This window comes from Anabas testudineus, chromosome 1, assembly GCF_900324465.2.
Source record: "Anabas testudineus chromosome 1, fAnaTes1.2, whole genome shotgun sequence".
Taxonomy (NCBI): Eukaryota; Metazoa; Chordata; class Actinopteri; order Anabantiformes; family Anabantidae; genus Anabas; species Anabas testudineus.
The window spans coordinates 2630511-2650980 of record NC_046610.1 but is presented as its reverse complement, the minus strand read 5'-3'; the positions used below and the strand labels follow the sequence as shown (position 1 = coordinate 2650980).

General features: G+C 38.2%; 1 protein-coding gene across 3 annotated transcripts in view; it reads left to right on the top strand.

Moving 5' to 3' along the window:
• The window catches only part of lcor (ligand dependent nuclear receptor corepressor), a 61853-nt gene extending 41704 nt beyond the window's left edge, over nucleotides 1–20149 (top strand). For 2 of the 3 annotated variants that reach the window (XM_026359844.1, XM_026359845.1), the window contains exons 4-7: nucleotides 2962–3094; nucleotides 7097–7576; nucleotides 10704–10794; nucleotides 13695–20149. In XM_026359844.1, the coding sequence (XP_026215629.1) occupies nucleotides 2962–3094; nucleotides 7097–7576; nucleotides 10704–10794; nucleotides 13695–14832 (1842 nt within the window). In that variant the 3' untranslated portion in view covers nucleotides 14833–20149. The remainder of the gene's footprint in view (nucleotides 1–2961; nucleotides 3095–7096; nucleotides 7577–10703; nucleotides 10795–13694) is intronic. The other variant, XR_003298785.1, reaches the window with a different exon arrangement.
• Nucleotides 20150–20470: the final 321 nt, after the last annotated feature.

The following is a 20470-nucleotide window of genomic DNA, read 5'->3' as shown; positions in this document are numbered from 1 at the left end:
CCATGCAAACTGCCAGCAAAAAGAGAGAGCTGAGGGGGTTAAATTAAAGAGGGGGAGGAAGAGTGAAGGCCTTAAAAACACACTTTCATCTCAGTTTGTTTCTTTGTGTCTTGCCCTTGACGCACGAAGCACACACGCAATAATAATAATGATCTTTTTTTGTGGAGCACTTCTCAAAACTCAATTTAAAAAGTGCTTCACACAGAGCAGCAAATTAAAAACAAAATTGCATTTCAGTTTTCAGCCAGGCCTGTAGTACAGATAAAAGATGCCTGTCTACGTACTGGCTCATATGATATTAAAAGGTCATACGTGTAACTGGAAGAAAGGCCATGAAGAGCCTTAAAGTAATAAGTAAGACCTTAAAATCAATCCTAAAACATACTGGGAGCGGGTGATGTGGTCATGCCTCTTGTTTCTGGCTAAAAGCCTGGCAGCTAAATTCTGAACAGTCAGGAGCTGATGAATGGATTTTTTAGTGCTGAAACGATGCTGACACATTCATTACAGCTGACAATAACACGTTTGTTTTAATCCTTCACATTCACCTTCATACTAATCTTTTGTTGTCGGACACGACTCTGGCTATCCGGAGGTAGCCAACTGATTGAAAAGCTTGAAAAGGCCTGACACCAGTACTGGCACCTGAGCAAAGAAATGAGCTGACATGATGCTAGTACGTCTCTCTGCAGCATCATTTTATCTGTTATTGGTCTACTCGTACTTAACACATTTATACTGCAATTGAGTTGACTAACATCACCTTCATCATATTTTTCTGCCTAGTTATCCTTTCCCTTCCTCCAGATCTGACTCTGCAACAGTTTGTAAGAGGAGGTAAAGCTCGAGTTTTATGGACTGTCATAGCAGACTGAACATTTTTAATAGAAAAACTAACAAATCATAATTTTCAAATCAAAGGGTTTGCTGCTTTTCTTTTCTGACATAACTGTACCTTGTATATTCTAAGATTTTAGACTGTCGAACAACATGACGTGAAGATGTCGCCCCAAGGCTCACGGAAATACCATTTACACTAAACAATTAAGTAATCAAATAACATTAACAGGAAAAGTATTACTAATAATTATCTCTAGGTTCTGGTCATATCTCGGCTTGACTACTGCAATGTCTTACTAAAGGTGTTACCAGCATGTGTTAAGTTCCACATACTAGAAAAAGAGAAATGGCGATGAAAATTCTGGTAGGTGATTTGAATGCAGACTAGAATGACTACTTTACTAACAAAGCCTGATGATTTGTTTCTTCAAGAAGAAAGAAACAAATAATCTTCAAACTTGTGAGGGTTATTCTAGCTTTGACCGAATTACGAAGGACAGCAGTGTACTCTTGACAGACAATATCATTGATTTCGAACAGGGGGACTCAAGGATGCACAGTAGTATAAGATGGATCTACCCGATGCAGTATTAGCTTTTAAACTGCTAGATGCTGCATGTTTGGAGGTGAATGACCGACAGGTATGACGGGTATGGTCGCAGGTCAAAATGTGCAGTATGCCAGAGTACTACAAAGTACACACCTCGGCTTTACATGCATCAAGAAAGGCCTTTACAGAGTATTCTCAGAGAGTGCTCAGAAAGGCTAAGAAGAGCATTGCAGAAGCAACTACAGCTTAGCATGAGGCATCAAAGATGCAACTGCGCGGACTATCTATGAAGCCAACAGAATAGTGTGCAAACTTAAGTCAAAGACAGTTGTAACTTAACTTCCACCACTTCAGCAGAGACGGTGATCTCAAGATGATTGTATTCAGTGATGCCTTATTTGGAAATCTTCTGGACAGTGGCACTCGAGGGCACGTTATTGTTCTAAAGGGAGATAATGAAAGGTTTTCTCCTCTATCCTGGCAATCAGAAAGAGTCAAGAAGACCGCGGAGCATCCTTCTAGTAAAATACTGGCAATATCTGATGGAATTGATAATGAAGTATTTCTCGCCACACTGTTCTTGAACTAACTACAGTTGATGCAGAACATGCTACACCAATAACACGTGTCACAGACAATCATTCACTTTTTAATTCACTTGAGTCAGTTGCCGAGACGAGACTTTATCTGGAAATAAGAACTGATTCAAACACAAAAGGTTGAGCGAGTGTTGTGGTATAACACAAAAAAGCAACTTACAAAAAAGGGGGCATTTGGTGAAGGATATTGGGCACTTTATTAAAATACATGAGTCACATGCAGAACGACTTAATGTGATAAGTTGGTTGAAGCATGTTACATTATATTTTCATAATTACAAAGGAGAGCTACCAGGGTGTATTGTAGTACAGGAAAGTACCAGTATTTTTCTTTTTTAAGAAGAGATGGAGTTTAAGTTCCACATACTAATATGTATTCCTATTATGTTTCTGTTGTGTTATGTTTATGTTGATGAGATGATCCAAAATCCCTTGTAGACAAAGTGGTCAACTCAAAAGCACCGGCCTACCTGAAGTTCAAGCTCTACCTAGAGCACTTTACTTTAAAGTTTGTCTCCTTGGCTTAGGTTTTTTTTTTTTTTGCTTTGTACCTCACTTGTAAGTCGCTTTGGAAAAAAAGCATCTACAAAATAACTAAATGTAAATGTAAATGTGGGACATATTGGATGTATAGGACTTGCAGCCCTACTGTTGAATGCAGTTATTAACCTTACCATTTCCTACTTGTCACTTAAATTGAGCTCCAATTCTTAACAACAGAAATACTGTAGTGCAGCTACAAACACTTGTGTTTCTCATATGGACATTGAGTATAATCTGCCTTTTGCAGGCTGAAGAATGAAGAACTCAATGCATGTACCTATAGCCGCATCACTCAGAACTGAGCAGAAGAACAACAATTGGCCTCTACAGCTGGACGTTGTAGAGCTCACTAGTGGTGTGATGGTCTATTATTTTTGACAGAACAGGCCTTAACTCACCATTTGTCTCTGTGTGTGTTTGTCTGTATAGGAGCACAGCGCAGAGAACAGTGGAGGCAGCCAGGTGCTGTCGGAGTGTGAAGCTTTCAAACAGGAGCGGTCTCGGATCAGCCAGCTGGAGAGACAGGCCCAAGACTTCCTCAATGCTGTGTTCCACAGAAAAGGTAAGAGCACATACACACTCGTCATCAGTCATTACTATATTCCCACTGGAGTATTTGGTTAGGATGAAAATCGACGCAATTTCCTTAATTCGGACCCTTTTTTAAATATGAGTCATGGGCGATCAGATAACAAGTGGCCAGCTGAGACACATTACTGTTGAAACTTCTCCATATACTTGCGTCTCCAAAGTATTCACCTTGCCCGTCATTGGACCGGGGTGTAGGAAGGTTGCGATGGCTGTAAGACCAACGGGTTGCACAATCACAGTTCTTATAATAAAATCCATCATGTCCTGCATTTATACTGTATTTTGCTGTAATGTCCTTAAATGTATTAGTATTTACACTTGATAAATAATTTAATGAAATGTTTAAATTAACAACAGATATTTAAACTCTCAATTGAATAAAACAAAATAATGTCTTGATTTTAAATCCCATTTTATATAGCTTTTCACTATCTATTCAACAATTGGCTAGACATAAATATTAAATATAGCAAAAAGTGCTACAGAACTTAAGGGCTTCACTGGAGAACTTAAGCAGAATGCTGTAAGAATTTATATGTCTTAGTATGACAATTTAGTAGAATTAGGTAGATTAAAGGATCGATCGATCCCTGAGGGACACCAGATTGAACTTTTTTCCAACTAGAACAAAGACTTTTCTGCCTTCTAGGTAGACCCTAAATTGGTTAAAATCTGGGCCAGAGAGGCCGACCCATTTTTCCGACCTGTACTAACAGTGCCATGATTATTGTGAGAGGCCATGAGGGAAACTCTGTAGAAGGTTATTTTACACAATAGTGAAAGAATGAAAATCTAGGGCTGAATTTGGAAGTGTGTAGACTTAGACAGAGAAATCATCAGCTTTGCCATTTCTTCACAGTACAACATGGAAACCTAAAGGGAAAATGCTTAAAAACATGAGCCATGACAAAATGTATGAACACAGTTAAACTAGTAAAGACAGGTCCACAGTGCTAATCATGGTCTCTTTGGGGGGGCTTAATAAGAAATTGATGAGGTCTTACAGCACATATAGGCTGACTGGAGACAGAAGATCAAACCAAGAGAGATGTCCTTTCACTATAGGACTTTTGTTTAATTAGTCACATGAGGATTGCAGCCCAAACGTGTCAAATATACAACTGCAGCTTGATGAATGCAAACTTTCAGCAATCTGGAGAAGTGTTGGTACTGATTATCCTTCATGACTATTTAGGAGACATTTACATAAACTGAGATACTGTTTTTTTTAAGAGGGAAGAAGTTTGCATTTGGTTTTCTATAAATATGATTTTAAATACTTGAGTTATTTTCATTGCCCTCTTTCTAATGTGAGGGATTTTTTTAAATTCTCTTCAGATGTAGAACATTTAACTGAAGGTGCAGGCACTCATGCCATTGTAAATGATTTCCATCCCACTTTCAAGAACCGGTCGTGACTGCTGACTTTGCTGAAAATGTTAGTCAGTTTAATGTCCTTGCGCTTGAGGCAGACATAGTGGAAGGGGTCCAAAATGTGTAGGCGCCAATGAAAAGAGAGAAATCTATTATCAGGAGTTTCAGAGTTATCCTTTGAAAAATGGATAACTTCTCCTAAAATGAGTCATACCAAAAAATCAATTGTACAAAGAGCACAGCCATATGGACAGTAAATGTAATAAACACATGCTTCTATGACTGTTCCAAATTATTTATTATTTATTTTCCAAATGGAGCTCTCACCTGGAACAAGACAGCAATATCCATGTGAAAATCAATAGCACCAGCAATCACAATCATCAAAGCTGACAAATGACACTTTCCAATACACAAGCATGCCTCAGAGTAAGATAGTAAAAATGTAAAATGTAATTTCATGCAGACTTGTATAAATATTACATATTTTTCATATGTAATTCTAAAATTTTGATCCCTGTTTTTACTGCAATATTAACATAATCTGGTGGCTGCTGAAATCACAATAACGTCAAATGTATCATATCAAAAATGGCTTCTGTTCTCCTTTATCTCGCAAATGTTAGACTCCAGCCCTCTCTGCCATTTCCTGTGAAGACCACACTTGACAAACTACCTGTTTCCTCCATGTACACTTTGAATTACTTTTAGTCACCCAAGGCAATATGCTCTACCGTTCCCCAGAAACAACATTGGACCAGCTGTGCAATATGCTGTCCTGCAAATCTAACATGAACTATGTCATGACACTGTGAACAAGTCTTGGATTTATATCACATGCAGGTTTAATGTCAAGAACAAAATAAGATTTAGAAAATGACATTCATAGTAGGGCTGCTTCCATTAAATTAACGATGCGACCAAGGTTCTCTGAAATGAATCAGCTCATTTCCCAAGGTGGCAGCATGAAACCTGCACCTGTCAAAATGGAGCTATATAATTAGGGCATATTTTCAGCAAACTAACCCGCTTCCTGGGTTTTGATTGCATTTAAAAACTGGTTGATCACGGCGGAATGGGCAAAAGGTCACACAGTCTATCTATCCTAGAATAAATTACTGAATCTGTAAATTGCTTGAACTCATATAGTTTTCAACAGAGTACAACAGATACTTTAGTATAAAGATTTATGAGTGCATCAACTGTGTCATTTCAGTAACTAGCACAATGTTGTTATGTGGACTGAAATACAAAAGATAATTAGTAAATTAAGGAATGTATCACAAACAACATCTATTGAGCAAGGTTTAAATGTACAGATGATACAATAGAAATTGATGTATAGCTAGATGGTGGTTTGACAGTTGTCACACATTTACTTTGTAGCCCTGATTGTTACTTAAGTTAGAGCACACACTGTGATGAAACAGGAATCAAGCCCCCAGAAAGGGTACAAATTAGTTGAGAAAACAGTGTTAATTTGAAATAACTGAAAATAACTTCAGGAGGAAAGAGCATGCAAAGGAAAAAACAGGAAACATGTTGGGAAAGCAGATGTTTGAGACATGGTTGGAAAATAGCAGCGTGTGCCTGCTTTCATTGTGCCTTTGCACTCATCAATAGACAGGAATAAGTCTTGTATATTTGCACAATATGGGATTTTTATATCATCTCATGACATGGTTTTTGCACTAATGTACTATTTGGAGGATTTAAGGTTTTGAAATACGGGTTTTAATTTAAAAGTGTCCAAATTATTTAGCCATTGTCTATAAAGACGTGAGTACATTTGACTTATCTGGGACAATGTGAGATTATGCCTTAATAACAAATGAGCGTCGTCATTGTCACCCTTTTGCTCAACCTATAATGACCAGTGAGACCAACAACTGGTGTATGATGTGGGTTTGTTTTGCCCAGGAGGGATAATGGAAGGGATAATGGAAAGTTTGGTTTTGACATCTGTCTTTGAGGCTAAACACTCTTTGGCCTGGCAAAGTATCAGTGGACCAATAACATATACATACATTCCACACTAAATCTCTGCTAAATGACAAAACACAGATAATCTCAGTTAATTTGATTTTAATTAAATTAATCAATTTACTTTTATTTGAATTGCTATTGTGTATGAAAATGGCTATAAATGAACCCGATTTGACTGCAGGTCTGCAGCTCATAACTTTTCTATTAATTAATTTGTTGATTTTTGCACCGCAAATAAACATGGTGACTGGTGACAAATTTCTTGACTGAGTAATCCATCAATAAAAATGTATTGTACTAGTATATTGTTGCTTACATATTCAGGTAAATAGAATGACAGCAATGAATGAATTAAAAGCAAGAAACATTAAAAAGAAAAAAAAAAAGTTATTGAAGCTCCAGTTGCAGTGTTATTATGGTGCTTTCATCATGTTCAATAGGCAGGATTAAGAGATGCCTCTGAGTGATTTTTGGATTATTTCAGCTAAGCATCAGGATTACATTTCCAGGATGAAATAGGATAGATACTGTACACAGTCACATGGCAATAACTGAACAGATTTCTTCAAGACATGACTGACATGTTTGCATCTCTGTTTTTGTTTCTCTCCAGACCTCCCAAGTTTCTCAGACCCTCACATTCCTCTAGTGGCTCGTGAGATCATGCAGCGAATGATCCGCCAATTCGCTGCTGAATATACCTCAAAAACTACTCAGGACGACCCACCCCTGCCCAACGGCACCATGAAGGACCAAAGCCTGCCGAGAGTGGTGTCTCTGGCCCAGGCCCCTTGCTCTCCGCCCAGAACCCTACCTGCGCCAAGCTCCCCTCCATCGTCTGCCTCCTCCTCTCCATCCCTGACTCCAGGGCCTGGCCTCAGCCCCACCTCTGCCACTGCCGCAGCTGCTGCCTCAGCACCCGCCTGCACCAACAGCAGCAATGGTACAGGAACCACTAATGGTGGAGGAGGAGGTACAGCTGCTGCCTCTGCACAGAATCCTGTCCTCAGCAAGCTTCTCATGGCCGACCAGGACAGCCCGCTGGACCTCACAGTCAAAAAGAACCAGGTTGACCCAGAGCCCAGCCAGCAGGGTGAGCACTGGACAAATGTTTTTGTTACACAGGATGGCATTGTGTTAATTTCAATAATTCCCTGGAGGCTTAGACTAACTGAATTTTAAAAATTCCTCTTCTGCCAAGCTTTTTAAGACAGGGAGTCGTCTCTTCACTCAGGGTCTGGTTTTGCAAAACTAATACATTTCAACCAATTTTATTTATGAAGTAAATCTCAAGGCAATTTACAATGTTATGGTTAAGACCTTATAGAGTATAACAAAACTGTTTTATAGATTTGTATAGATATTCTATAGAAAACCCAACAAATCCCACTTAAGCAAGCACTAGAAAACAGTGGAGAGAAAAGAAACTCAAAAAAAAAAAAAAAAAAAGCAGCAGACAAACTCTGAATAGGTTGGTAGGGCCGGTAACTGCACGCTGGAAATATACAGCTGTGAGAAGACACAAAGACCTACAGGCATAGTAGCATCTTGCATTTATATTGTTTGTTTAAAACCCTATTTATTTAGCCTTAATTAGGAGCTGCTGGTGCACTTTTATTGCAGTAATGATAGGTGTACTCACTTCTGTTGCATTCAGGTTGTACTTTGAAGTAGATGTTTCTAATCAAGTCTATTTAACAATGTGGTTTGTTTTTATTTACAAAAATATAGAGGGGGGTGCATTTCTTTCAATGTTTTTTTCTTGAAAACGTTCAATACCGTTGATCAATGACCTGGGATTTGGCATATGAAAAACAAAACAGGCAAACAAACAAACAAAAGAATATAAACACTTCCAACTTCCTCAATTCTAAAGCAACTGTGGAGTCAAATGTCTAATTAAAGCTGGTTTTAACTTCAGAATGAGAAAGGACAATTACCAGAACTGGAAACTGCCAAGCCAATTACCTGCATAGATCCATACACATCTGTTTGCAAGGTTACCGTTTTATTTTGATTATATGACTACAGTCATAGTACTGAACACCACAGCATTGAGCTGATCACGTTTCACGTCTGAATCTAAAGAAATTCACACAATATGGATTTTTTGATTCATTCTTTGATTCAAAATATGTTGCCTTATTACCCTGCATTTTTCCTTTTAATTCACATTTTTATTCTTTTATAGCAACTTATAGCTTGTCGTTGAACGGCAGATAATAGAACTCAAAGAATCACAACCTTCACAAAAACTTAATCACCTTGAGAATGCTAACAGACAGCAAACTGATTTGGCTCATGAACAGATCATTTAAAAGACATAATCATTTTGCAGCACTACACTGAGCTCTGAAATGTAGATCAGGGTTCAATCTCCGGTTAATCAAACTAAACCAGCAGGGGGGTTGGCGTTTCAATCAGCCAACATGCTGCAGGGTTGCAGCCACGGCTTGTTGCTTCTGCTCTCTTTTTTTTCTTTCAAAAAATATATCCACACCAAGTAGCATATTTTCATTAATATTATCACATTAAATATACTTTGAAGCCTATTTTAAAAATAGTGATATATTTTGGTCCATAAGCCTGTCCAAAGATTGAGAAACTTGCAGTCTTTGGTGTCAGTATACATGCAATTTAGAGAACTAAATAACTTAACATGACTGAGCTGTATTAGTTGCAGTTTTGATATGATCAGAATTGGGAACATCTTTTTGCATAAATCTGCATGTTGATGAAGAAACTGTTTAATACTGTAGCATAGGGAGTTATTACTACCAGCAGTGTGTTATGGGAAAACAAGCATGTTAACATAGATGTTCATTAGCTGAGAGAAGGGCCTCATTAGTGTGACTGCTTATGTATAATTTATTATGGTTGTTTTCACTGGACATTTTATGCATTGTGATTAAGATTGATTTTTTTTAGGCAAAGTTTTGTGTGCACATATTAGTTTAGTTATAACCGCTTCATTTGTGCACATATGAACAAATTCAATATTTTTGTGTGTCCTGAGCTTGTATGTGGGCTCTAATGTGGCTCTGTTATTCATAGAATTATTAGCTAATGTTTTCATTTTATGGGGTTAAACCAAAACAAAACAAAACAAAAAACAGTGCTCCTAAAGATTAATGAAGCAGAAATGAGTCCTTTGCCTACTGGGTTGTTAAGTTTAGAGTAGTCAGAAAACCAGCTGGACGTTTTAATATATATTATGAAAGATATATATGTTAAAGAGTGGATCAGTTTAAACACATTTTTTTTCCTAACTGTATGTCCCCAAACAAGATGAACATAAATCACTAAGTATGTGTGGTGACCCGATTTCCTGTACAAACATATTCACAAATAAACTGAGATTTCACACACAGCATGTTGCCATATTTAACAGACTTCTTTTCTAAAGTGTCACTGAGAGTCCACCTGTTCTGAAGCACAGAGAATATCTCAAGTCTTTTTTTTTCTGTCATCTAATCACAGAAGTAATTTTCACATGAAGACACAAACAGTTGCAGAGCTGTTAACATGTTTTAAATGCGAAATGATTTTATTAATTAACAGTATCAACAGACTGACAGTCACCTCTCAATGAGGAAGTCAATTTTACAAATGTTTAATGTTATAAACACACTGCATCGTCCATTTGCAAATCTGAATGATATGGAGTGTGAACTGCCTCATAAATAACACATAATATAGAAAATTAGATGATATACTTTCATGGGAATATGGTATGGTTGCCATGGCAGCTATGTTTCTGCTCAGGTTAATCAAATTTGGATTGCAATCCAAAACAATGCTGCTGTATAGTCAAATGTTAAAGATGTCAGCTAAAATCAGGATAGTCAATTCTCACATTGCCACTGAAAGACATAAGAAAAACAAATGTACTATATAAATCATATATATATTTATATTTATATTTCCTGACATGACAATGTTATTATGCAGAGTAAGTGTAACTTAATTTTTCAGTTAATTGGCAGTGTTAATGCTAATGTTAGTGTTTGTGAACAAATTTTCTGTGTGTGCTGTTTGATTTGCTTTGCAAATTCTTCTTTTTGCTTTGAACATCAATGAAAAAATTTAACTGCCAAATGAGAGAAGTTTTTTCTGAAATGTTGTGTACTGCATATTGCTTTAATGCTAATATATAATATAATATTTAGAACTACTGTCAATACGATTTAAGGTTTTTACCCTTTGCTTGGTATCCTTAGATGGTGTCCTAGACCTCTCCACCAAGAAGAACCACAGTACAGGCAACCTCAAAACCTTCCCTGGCATCTCCCCTGAGTCTGAGGTTGAAGGGTAAGACAACAGGATTACTCAAACTTGCCTCTGTTAGTAGAGCAGCATTATGTGGTTGAAACTACACTGGGAGGTTTAAGCTGTGCACGCTGTTTTTGCTCCACACTTTCCGGAGAGTACTTGACAGTCTAACACTTAGGCTATGTTCACACTACAGTCCTTGAAACTCATCTCAGATTTTATAATCATTAAATATTTTTGTGTTGATGGATCACACTCAAGTTTATAAGTGTATGTATCTGGCTCTGGTGTGAACACTGCTGTGAATGAAAAGTGGCACACGTGTAGATTTAACTGAAATGTGAGCCAGATGTGAAACTGCAGTAAGCCTTTACATTTTAAGGCATAAACATAGAATTCATTGAACATTTCTGTTCGTTAATCATAAATTGTGGCACTTAATCAAATTCACAAGCATGTGCTATCCAAAAAAGAAAAAAGATACACAAAATGTCTAGTGAAGAAATGCTCTGCATGTCTATACATACACTAGCTTGTTTTATCATATTTTCAATATGGAAAATACAGGCACAGTTTATTTACAAAGAGCTCCATTATCAGTAACTAACCGTAAGACCCAGTACGTTAATTTATAAAAACATCATAAACAGTTTTTTTTTTTGTTGTTGTGTTAAACCTATATAAAATAAACATTAGAAAAGAAGGTTGCAAAGCTAAAGTCTGTGGATCTTGACCATGCTCTCCCTGAGTTTATATATTGTCCATCCATGGATACCCTGAAGCAAGTCCTACCAAGGCCTCCCAGCTTTCATCTCATTCTTATTGGTGTTGCTCAGTTGATCAATACGTGAAACACCGTCAATCCTTTAGCTGTTTTTCTTTCTTTGTCTCTTTCAGTGCTGTTATTGACAGATCTTGGTGTTGTAGTCCTATTGTTTACTGATGAATGTGTACTCTGCCTTGAAGTCGTGTTTGAATCAGTAGCCATTATAGTCTCTTCTTGCATCGAAAGGAAATAATCAGTTTTAACTGTGGCTGCCATTTTTATGAATACTTGTGATCTGCAGGTGAAAGATGAATTGAAAGAGCTTTGATACAGAATAGCCTCAAGCGCAGTAGTGAAGTAAGGCTGTAGCAGTGGAGGATGTGGGCATAGAAAACATGCACCCAGCCGTGAACACACCTGAAACTGTTTTCTGAACTGTGATGTGAAAGGTGTTACATTGACACTACAATTAACAAGAGTCCTAAAGGACCACGAGTGTTTTCTCCTGGTGAAGGTAAATACTGATACAAAGCTACCAATCAAAGTCAGGGTTTACCAACGATAAAAGACAACAGATATCCCAAATACCAGGTCCAAAACTCAACATATAAATGGGGTCTTTAAGTCCTTATTTTGATTTGACGCTACATTTCAAAAAATACTATTAGTCTTCATTTGAAATTTCAAACTGTAAAAATCCTCATACTGTATAACTTTTTTTTTAATAACTTTAATCTGGTAAGATATTTCTGACAGTCGTTAAGCAAGAACTCAGTCGTAAACCTTGATGTGGATTAAGTATGTCTACAACAAAACTAAAACCAAAATTGGAAACACTATCTAAAGCTGGCAGGACAAGACTCATTCTCCCACGTAAGAATCCTGAGGCCCTGAGCCTCACTGATGGTCTATTGTGACTAAGTAATGTAAAATTTATTACAGGAGGAAGTAGTCTGTGGTTTCGCCTACATTAAAATTAATCTATCTTAGTCAATACCCAAAGTCTGCAGTAGGTTAATGTATGCATAGCATATTACTTGTAATTTTAATGTACTTCATGTGCAAATGTGCATAAAATCCTCTGAAAGACCTTTTTTAGTTTGTACATTAATTCACATTTTATTTGTTTTGTGAGCACAGATCTTATGTATTGTACATCCAGGACAAAAAACACTCATCTCATTAGGGATCCCCTCCTCATCTGTTTCTTTTTACAGATTAAAATACTGTAATTTTCATTGTTACTGTATGATCACATTGAATCCTCAGGTGTACCTTTACAGTTTGGCGGAGGCTCCCTGATAACTGTATCCTCAGTGTAACAGAACACTCTATTAGAGTGTAGACAACAAAGCCTCTTGTTAACCCTGTATTATATTCAATGGGCACGAGACTGCCCACTGTGATAATCTGTCTAAAGCGCCAGCTGAGGACTCCTTACATTGGTCAGTCACTCTTAAGCTCAACAGAGCTCTTACAGGAGAGACAGTGTTTTCCTTAAGTTTCTTCTCCCCAATGCCATCTTCTGATTTGACAAGCTATTTCCTGTCATTATGAACTTAAAGGAGCATTTTTTTAAAAGAGCCTTTGCACTGTTGCTATAGTTACTTAGCAGTAGGTATACTGGCTACAGGAATTGAATTGTGGACACTTCACATGTATATGTTTAAGCAGCAGGGATGGTTTTCAGAAAGCAGATCAGTGCTGGTTTTCATGAAGACATACTACTGTATAGGCTATAATGTAAGCTCAATAACTTTACTCACATTATGGGGCAATTAAAAAAACTCACTAACTATAAAATCCTAACAAGAATAAAAAACAAAATACAGGAAACACGTGGTAAGTTTTTGGCTTGTAACTCTATAAAGTGAAAAAAATGTCTACTAGCAACACCCATTTAGATCATACAAACTCCTGTGGGGCAGATTAACAGCTGGTTTTAAAAAATGTTAATTTCTTAACGTGGTAACAGCTTTTTGTGGAAGCAGAGCTCAATGGTCATTTACCACACATTACTACCACTTACTGTCCAGATTTTACCATTTTAGTTGATTGATTGATTTTGGTAACGTTATTTCTCCTTCACTTCTTTACATTTCTTATGATTTATAATTTAGCAGCAAGAGTCAAGAATTAATTGACACTGATCCTTTTTTTCCCCTCTATACAGACCTTCCCTCAAAGAGGAGCTTATGCCACCAGAGGTGGATGAAGAAGATGGCCTGTTGCAGAGAAGCTTGCAAGATGGACTGAGGGAGAACTATGTCAGCTCCAACTCTTTCAAACCCCCACTGGCCCGCTCACTGCGTATCAAGGAAGAGCTCCTAAACCAGAAGCATCTCCTTAGCCAGCCTGCTGCTCTTTCATTGGCTAATCTAGAGTCAGCCGGCTTGCTTAATCATGGGCAGTCCCACTCTTTATTTAGCCAAAAGGGCTCTTCCTCATTCTGGGGTAGCAAGGCACACCTTGACAGCCTTTTGAAGCTAAAACAGGCTAGTGGAGTTCTAAGTGGAGCCCTTAGCGACCTCAAGGACCTGCCTACATTCCTGGAGAATCACCACCATGGAGCCTACTCCTTCAAGAGTTCCCTCCATCATCACCACCAAAATCAGGGCTCCAAGGCCCAACACCACCACAATGAAGGCAAGAGAGACCCAGGCCATTCACCTCCTGTTGATCTGAAGATACCCCAAGTTCGGGGAATGGACCTTACCTGGGACTCCCATGCCTCTGAGCTGTACAGCTATGGCACGGTAAGGGCTGGGAGTGGTGGCCATGGGGACAACAGCCTGAGCCGGAAGCTGAGAGCTATACTGCCCAAGCAGAATCGCCGGGGAGGAAGTCTTGGGAGCCTGCTGGATGGGGCAGCTGACTACTGGAGCTCTGACTTGGACCACTCCAGTACTGGGCCAGCATACTCCACCTCAGATGTAGAAGGAGATCCAAGCTCCAAGCAGCCAAGGAAGAAGAGGGGTCGTTATCGTCAGTATAACAGTGAGATCCTGGAGGAGGCCATAGCAGTAGTGATGAGTGGAAAGATGAGTGTATCTAAGGCTCAGAACATGTATGGGATCCCACACAGCACCCTGGAGTACAAGGTCAAGGAGCGCATGGGAACCCTAAAGAATCCCCCAAAGAAGAAGCTCAAGCTGATGATGAAGATGGAAGCAGGAGGCCAGGAGTTTCCTACAGAGTCGGAAAATACACCCATTGCAACCCCACGAGACGACAGCCAGCCACTGGCAGCTGCTGAGCTCAAAGACGATGTAAAAGAAGAGTTTGATGACAATTTCAAACCACTCGACTAACAACTTACACATGTAAACCTCAGTCAAATGACTTAAGTAATTTGAAAATGGATGGGGCTTTATTTGTGCCAATTTACTTTGCAGTATCTGGGTGAGCACAAATGCAGGGATAAAATAAGGAGGATTCTTAAATCTGGAGAGAAACAACTAATCAGATGGTTTTTAAGAGCGTTAATTGAGAAACGCTGTATAAGCATTTGTTTAGCTTTTATATCCAGGAGCTTAACAAATGCACATAAAGACATTATTTAAACATTATTTGACAATTAATGAAATTCCCCTAAGCATGCTGATAATCCCCAGCCCAAAAACACAACCGCCCTCCTTTCTGAACTTGACACGCTGAACAGCACCTGCTTATGAATGCAGTTCGGACTTTGGACCATTCCAATTTGTGGGGGAAAATGAGGGGGAGGTTGAATATTAACTCCTTTAAAAACTGACAGATTAGTCCCTTTACCACTCCCCTCTCTCGTGGAGTACTAGCTGGAAATTGGTAAGTGAGCTGTCTATTACATTTGAAGCCAACTCTAAGATTTAATCATACCATGGTATTCCTCACCAGGGTTCTGAATCAAAACTATTGCCAGGTAGCCATAACACTTTAACTGCAAACCATTTCTTTCCTACTTATAATATTCTGCTAATCTCTGTGCGGATGAAAGCAACATTAATCCGTCCTTTTTAAACGAGAAAAGACACACAAAAGTCATTCAGGGATGCATGTTTGTGAGTTTTGTGGACACTACTGACTTCTATAATCAAATTCTTTTCCTCTATCTTTTCATTTGATTTGTTTTGCTTTCTTTTGCACTACACTTTTGGTCTGGCACTTAACAGACCAGGTTACCTCGGCATTGTTGCCCTTGCATCATGCACTTATTATGGTCTGTCTCTGAAGCCCAGTCGCAACCTCATAATGGGTCAGAGATGCACACGCCTCCATACACTGATGCATTATCAGATCCTGGAAGCTCTTCAACCCTCTTTTTTGCCAAGGGACAAGCTGAGAGGTAATCTGAGAATGGGTCAGCTGTTCTTAAGGCGAAATGCTATTTCATCAGTGTCTCACTGCTGATCCTGGAATGCTGAAGCCACCTTCAGGTTGCCACCATTGGTGACCAAAGTGAGCTCATCCCCACATGCAGATGTTATCGGATAAAGGCGTTTTAGGATCAGAATGTGAAACTCTGGTGCTATCCAGTTGATTATCTAGTTCCTATACAAGGCTTTATCTAGCCTAGGCTAATACAGTTTAGCTGGTCTTAGTTCACAACAACATATTTCTGTTTTATTCCGTATCTAATCAAACTAAGCAAACGTGACTTAGCTAATGAGTTTTAAAATAAATTATTCCCTCAAACCTTATTAACAGTTTTAAAGGCAGTTTACTACAACAATGTGCATTTATAGAGGGGTGTTCATTTTGGGGTGGTGGGTGGGCAATATGCAGTGGGCATGGGTAGATGATAGAGGCAAGGGAAAGGCAAATTTAATATATTATAAATTATTATGACTGATTATATGAAAGCCAATCCATGTTTTTTTTTTTTCCTCCTCATTTTTAACTCAGGGTAACTGAGACGGATGATGTGAGTTTTAAAAATGGTAATTTCCTGTTGGACCTATAATAGACAGACAGGAGGACAAACATGCCTTTGTCTGCAAGAAAGGCCATGTGAGTAAAATGGCAGCGCCATAGCAGACAGACCTGCTAATGAATCATGAGAAAGAACAGAATACACTGACGTTGGGTTTGGGTGTCTAACTTATGGCGCTAAACTTCTGAAATAGCACTTTTCTAAAATAAGACAGAAAGCAAACTGTTTGAGGTTATGCATGTAGTGTAGTTCTTCTCTGGGGAATATGAAGCAACAAGCAATGAGGAGGGCAGAGAGATGGAAAGAAAAAACTCTCGTGTATGAACAATTTCAGAAAGCTGCAGCTTCAACCCAAACTACTCTTCCCCCCCCCACTTGATTACCTCCATAATTGGGAAAAAAAGGCAAAAAAAAAAAAAAAAAAAAAAAGAGTTGACAGTTTGAATAAGTTGAGTTTTGTGTAGTGTTGTCTCGTTGTTTCCCTCCCCTTGTGGCTGAGGCACCAGGGATAGAAAAATGATCATCACGTTTTACCAGGCAGAGAAGAATATCCCTCAAAGGACACAGGTGTTTTCCACCAGGAAAAAAAATGAAGAAGATGACAAAAGCTTTTTAATGTCAAAGGAAATGTATTGTCATGTATTTTTTGATCTGTGGTAAACACTAACTCTGCTTGGTGCTCACCCAGTCTGTGAGATTTGAAATGAGAATTCTACATCTCTGTTCAGATGAAATGATTATGATGATTCACTTCTTTTGAATTGTACTATATATTTTATTTATTTTATTTTTTCTTTGATATCTTAATAATGGCATGCACCACTTATTTTAAATTTAATTAGCTGTTTTGGGGTCTGGCCAAACAAATATACTATGTTGAGAGCAGTTTGACGCAATTAATCCTCAGTTATGAATTTTGAATTTGTTGTTATCCACCTTAAGCTCTAGCTCTCTTGGCCTGAAAGGTATGCATAGCCAATAGGAAAAGCTCTATAAAAGACCCCTAAAACAACAATATTGCCAGGGGCCATCATGCATCAAATGCGTCCAACACTTTGACAATGCTGAGCATTTGAAGTGTCTAATACGTCGCGCAAGTTTAGTTGGATCCAGCGACGGTCAATGCACTAATCTCATTGAAAAACAGTTAAAAACACTTCTTATGAACTCATCTTTGACAATAGGCATCGTAGCTGCTGGCTTAGTCAGCTGTTAATCACACTTGCCCATCTTAAGTAATGTATATAAATTATGAAACTGTGCTGATAAAAAAGAAAATTGTGGGTAACTGGCACTTAATGCACAGGCTTGCATGGATAAACTCCAACAGCACTTAAGATTGAATTCCCCTGAGAGGGGCAATTCCTCAATGGCCAAATGACCTCTGTATAATTTAAACTAATCTCTGAATTATTTACAAAATGTTCCCTCTCTATCTCGACCCTTAACTGTACATTTGGCTTTTGCTATAAATCTGTCAATACTACAAGTAATTTAGGTCTCATTTTCAGCCCAACCTTATCTGCTGAGGTGCATGCCATTTAAGGTATACTTATTTCATTTAATTTAATTTTACTAGCATTCTCTTGTTTGTTTCTATCATGTGGTTAACGCCTCCCCCTGTCCAAAAAAGTCCTCCTTCTTACAACTGAGTCTCATTGCAGTTTTTAAATAAACCTCATATTATATACACATGTATATATTCAGAAATATTCTCAAAATGAATGTAGTGACCTGACATTAATATCTCAAATCTGAACAGTGAGCTGCACAAAAGATGGCACTGTTAGTTTTTAACAGACTGTTGATTTTATTCTTTTACTTTTAGTTTTACTTTACGCTGCTTGCATTGACAACGCACTTGTTCTCTTAAGCGGGCATGCAACAGTAGCCTTCAGTACTGTAAATGTCTCAGGATCAATCAAATGGAATGGGCAGCAATATTCGTCAGTCGGAAAATGGCGCGCACACAACTACCTGTACTAATAATTTGTAATTATATACAAATCTGTATTAACACTAACTTAACTGTTAGCTTGGTCAGCAGAGACCAAGTGCTATACCTCAACTTTTTTTCTGTGCCTCATACTTTTATGTATCCCTTATGTGGGAGCCTTTGTGAAAGGATAGCAGACACTCTGGGAAATATAGTATCCTCCGCTGTTTCTTTTTTCTTTTTGTTTAATTTTTTTCTTCTACCATCCTCTTGCAAAGAGAGGAGGGAGACGCTGCAAATGTCTGACTGACCAATATTTGCCACCCTAGGTCTTTTCAGGTTTGTTTGTTTTGTTTTCTTTTTTTTGCTACAGTAAAACCTTACAGAAGTATATAGTGAGCACCAGGTTCACAAAAAGAAAGTATCACAGGGATCATGTGGCTATTCTGGTTCTTAGCACTGGTTAGGGTCGGTATGGGAGAGCTGCAAACCTCTCATTTGTTCCTCTTAAAGTCAAAACATTTTGAGATTCAGTCATTTAGTTTCACCCTGGAGGCGGTATCTAAGATCGGCCCCACCCTGGTCTGAGAAAGAGCAAGGTGTTATTGTTCGTTGATTTTTTTCTTTTTTAGTTTTTTTGTGTTTTTTGTGTAACATAACTCCGACTTGAAACTTGACAGTTTTTTTATACTCACACTCAGAGAAATTGGAGACCCAGTAAGGAGATTGGGGACAGGTGGACAAGTTAACCTTTCTTTATCTGCTCTGTTGTAGAACAAATATTTCAAATATTGAAAAACCTACTACACTGCATTCCAAAACACTAACCACATACAAGAAAATGTACATTTTCTATCATGAAAATGAGAAGATATATATACCCAATATATGTATTTATTTTACAGTTCTTGCATCTTAAGGTAAGCCAATTGATTTCTCTTTAGTTTTTCATGTTTGTTTTATTATTATTATTTTTTATTTCCTGAGAGAAAGACTGTCAAAACGCATAAAAAGAAGAAAAAAAAAAATCAAACAGCAACTACTGTAACCTCATTTCGTAGACGCCACATGATGTGCCATTTTGTTTCAGGGTGGTGCATGATGCTGCGGGCTACCAGGAAAGAAAGAACCATAATGTATGTGATTGCCATGCTCCTCTCTGCGAAGAGGTTTCTTCTGTTTCTTTTTCTGTCACGCTGCATATCTGGTTGTCATTTATACCTCAGGTCCGACCACTTCAAAGCAGCTGATTGTATATTAGAAACATACACACAAAGAAGAGTCAGGATTTTTTAGTACAGCTTGTTTCCAGATTTTTAGATGTAACTGACAGAAGCAGTTTTTTGAATAATAGTCGTTTCTTGTTGTCATCATTCGTATTGTTGTTATTCTATATCTTCTATGTTTTCTTTTTTTGTTTTCATAAAAAAAGAAAAGACATTGTTTAAAAGCCAAAAGCCAGGTTTCTGTGAATACAATGCTGTATTCTCTCTAGCACATACAGCCATGGAAGAGCAGAAAATGCACGCACACAGACATTTAGAGACATGATGGACCCACAACAACACACTCTCTCAATGCTCATCAGGTAGCCACACTTTGTGTGGGTGGGTTATATGTATAATTATGAAGCTGGGAGTCTGCCATGTCTCTTTTAGAAGCAGGTGGGTGTGTTTTGTCCACAGCCTGCAGAACATCAGCACTGCTAGCTGATTTTGATCTGGCACACTGCAGGCACTGCCTCTGTGAAAATTACTTTAACCCCCCCCCCCCCCCCCCCCCCCCCTTTTTTTTTTTTTTGTTCGAACTACTTTGTTAATGGAAGAAAATCCTCCTTTAAGTAGACACAAAATCTGTCTCTGATGTTCCACGCATTCCTGTAGTCATTTTCTTCAAACATTACTGCAGCTTTCAGCGCCAACAAGCCCAAAAATATGGCCATCAACCTGTTGTGTGCAAGTATATACAAGTGCAAGCTGCATTTGTTTTTTTCGGCTGTAGAAAACCAAAAGTTATATACACATTACACGCCTGTGTGTATTTGAGCTAGCAAGATGGTCAAAACTTTGACGCCTGTGTTAAAGCACAAACTTCTGACTTT